The 2,500-nt window shown below is 42.7% G+C and overlaps 1 protein-coding gene across 1 annotated transcript in view; it reads right to left on the reverse strand.

Annotated features, from left to right (window-relative positions):
* LOC306999786 (calmodulin-regulated spectrin-associated protein 3) overlaps window positions 1-2,500 on the reverse strand; it is a 14,413-nt gene that overhangs the window by 10,300 nt on the left and 1,613 nt on the right. The window contains exons 2-4 of the mRNA XM_079614769.1: window positions 1,660-1,901; window positions 1,059-1,199; window positions 1-53 (exon numbers count right to left, since the gene is read on the reverse strand). The exon at window positions 1-53 is cut by the window's left edge and continues 25 nt beyond it. Of these exons, the coding sequence (XP_079470895.1) occupies window positions 1-53; window positions 1,059-1,199; window positions 1,660-1,901 (436 nt within the window). The remainder of the gene's footprint in view (window positions 54-1,058; window positions 1,200-1,659; window positions 1,902-2,500) is intronic.

The raw sequence follows: 2,500 nt of genomic DNA on the forward strand, positions 1-2,500 counted from the left end.
TTTGATGGTGTATTGTCTTCTACATCAGAGTTTTCCCGCAGCTTCTGATTGACCTGCACATAAAAAGATTGTTAAGCACACTTTTAGAATGTATGCGCATCTCGGCATTTCCATCCGGCATATTTTTACACAATATCCGTAAATTCACATAAACAGGAGGATGGAAACACAGCTACTGTCTGCTGTCGCTTCCCTAATCCAGTTTATGCTTTACACATTTTTTTTTATACGTTTTTGTCAAATTTAGCCAGTAGTTCTGTAGTTCTGTTCTACTACGTTTACACTGCAGTCGAATCCGGTTTCACTCCACTTCTGACTCTAGGGTTGAATCTACCTTGATTATCCAGAAGAGCAGTTTATGCTTTATCAGTTTCTTTATAAGTTTCTTTATAAGTTTTATCAAGCCTTTATCTTTCTGTTCTACTGAGTTTACACTGCAGTTGAATCCGGTTTCACTCCACTTCTGACTCTAGGGTTGAATCTACCTTGATTATACAGAAGAGCAGTTTATGCTTTATAAGTTTCTTAATAAGTTTTTGACAAGCCTTTATCTTTCTGTTCTATAAAATTACTCTTTTCAAATCCCATTAGTCATGTTTACACACTGCAGTTGAATCTGGTTTCACTCCACTTCTGACTCTGCGGTGTGTGTGTGTGGCTCTAAGGGTTCTAGAAGGAGGAACCTAGTTGATCTAGAAGAGCATTTTATGCTTTATCAGTTTCTTTATAAGTTTCTTTATAAGTTTTATCAAGCCTTTATCTTTCTGTTCTATAAAATTACTCTTTTCAGATCCCATTAGTCGTGTTTACACTGCAGTTGAATCCGGTTTCACTCCACTTCTGACTCTGCGGTGTGTGTGTGGCTTTAGGGTTCTGCTCTCAGTGAACGTTCTGCAACGCATTTTACAGGTTAACAAAAACGTTTCATTCTTGTCAAGCCTTTATCTTTTTTGTTCTATATAATTAATATTTTCAGATCCTAATAGTTGTGTTCACACTGCAGTTGAATCCGGTTTCACTCCACTTCTGACTTCTGGTGTGTGTGTGGCTTTAGGAACCTTGTTGATCCAGAAGAGCAGAGCGTTCTCCCAGCTCTTGTCGGCCCCGAACTGATCCGTGTCCTTGGACATCTTGACCCGACCCACTGTTTCCATGGTGCTCAGTGACATCAGCGCATCAATCACGGCCAGATGGGCCCCCTGCAACCAATCAGAGACCAGACACACATCCATCAGCCAATCGAATCACACGCTCGCAGTGTGTCGTTCCCTCACCATGTGGAACAACTTGTTTAGATTTATGGCTTTGATTTTCTCACAGTTTTAGAGTAAAACATGATATATTTCATATAAAAATCCCAAAAAAATATTTGTGCAGATTTTTCATAACAATAAACGTAAAATTCTGTAACTATTTTTACATTCACTTTTTAAAACTATTTTCAGGTCTATGCTCAAAAAGTAAATGAATGGATTATAAATACAGCGACAATATAATTTAGTACCATAAAATCGCCTAAAAATACAAAATATTAAATTAAAATAATTTAATTGAAATAAATAAAAAATTCTGTAATTTTTGCCCGACACGTGAAGAGCCCCAGAGGCTGAAGCAGCGACAGTGAGCGGTCCGGACACAGCTAGTGTGTGTTTCCCTCACCATGTCGAGGGGTGTGTGGCTCAGCTGCGCGGCGGTGACCGGCTCCTGCCGGTGTGTGTGTAGCGGGATCAGGCCGTAGCGGGCGAGCAGCTGCAGGAGAGAGTCGTGGCCTGTAGGGGGCGCTGTGACACCGGCCAGAGCGGGACAGGAGAACACACTGCAGTACAGATCAGCGGACAGCAGGAGGCGCTCTACAGCGGGACACACTCCTCCATCCTGACCGAGCCCAGCGGGAGCACTCTCTACACACACACACACACACGCACACATGAGAAACACAGAGCGGGACAGGAGAACTGGTTGATCTGGTTGCGAAGGGAATCTGTGGACATGATAGTAAGATTTACAAGATAGCACTGTACAGTAACTGGTTTCGTCATAACACATCTGACAGCGATTACATATTCCCAATACTCCTGACACTGTACATGAGGTACATGTGTGTGTGTGTGTGTGTGTGTGTGTGTGTGTGTGTGTGTGTGTGTGTGTGTGTGTGTGTGTGTGTGTGTGTGTGTGTGTATGTTCAGTGGTCTATATATTAACATCACTAGAGCTTCACTTCCCCTGACCCATATCTGAGTCGCTTCAGTCAGAGCCTTACTGGTCTCAGTGTTACTGGTCTCAGTGTGTTACTGGTCTCAGTGTTACTGGTCTCAGTGTGTTACTGGTCTCAGTGTTACTGGTCTCAGTGTTACTGGTCTCAGTGTGTTACTGGTCTCAGTGTTACTGGTCTCAGTGTTACTGGTCTCAGTGTGTTACTGGTCTCAGTGTTACTGGTCTCAGTGTTACTGGTCTCAGTGTTACTGGTCTCAGTGTTTACTGGTCTCAGTGTTTACTGGTC

The sequence above is a fragment of the Phoxinus phoxinus genome (assembly GCF_949152265.1).
Source record: "Phoxinus phoxinus genome assembly, chromosome: 6".
Classification (NCBI taxonomy): domain Eukaryota; kingdom Metazoa; phylum Chordata; class Actinopteri; order Cypriniformes; family Leuciscidae; genus Phoxinus; species Phoxinus phoxinus.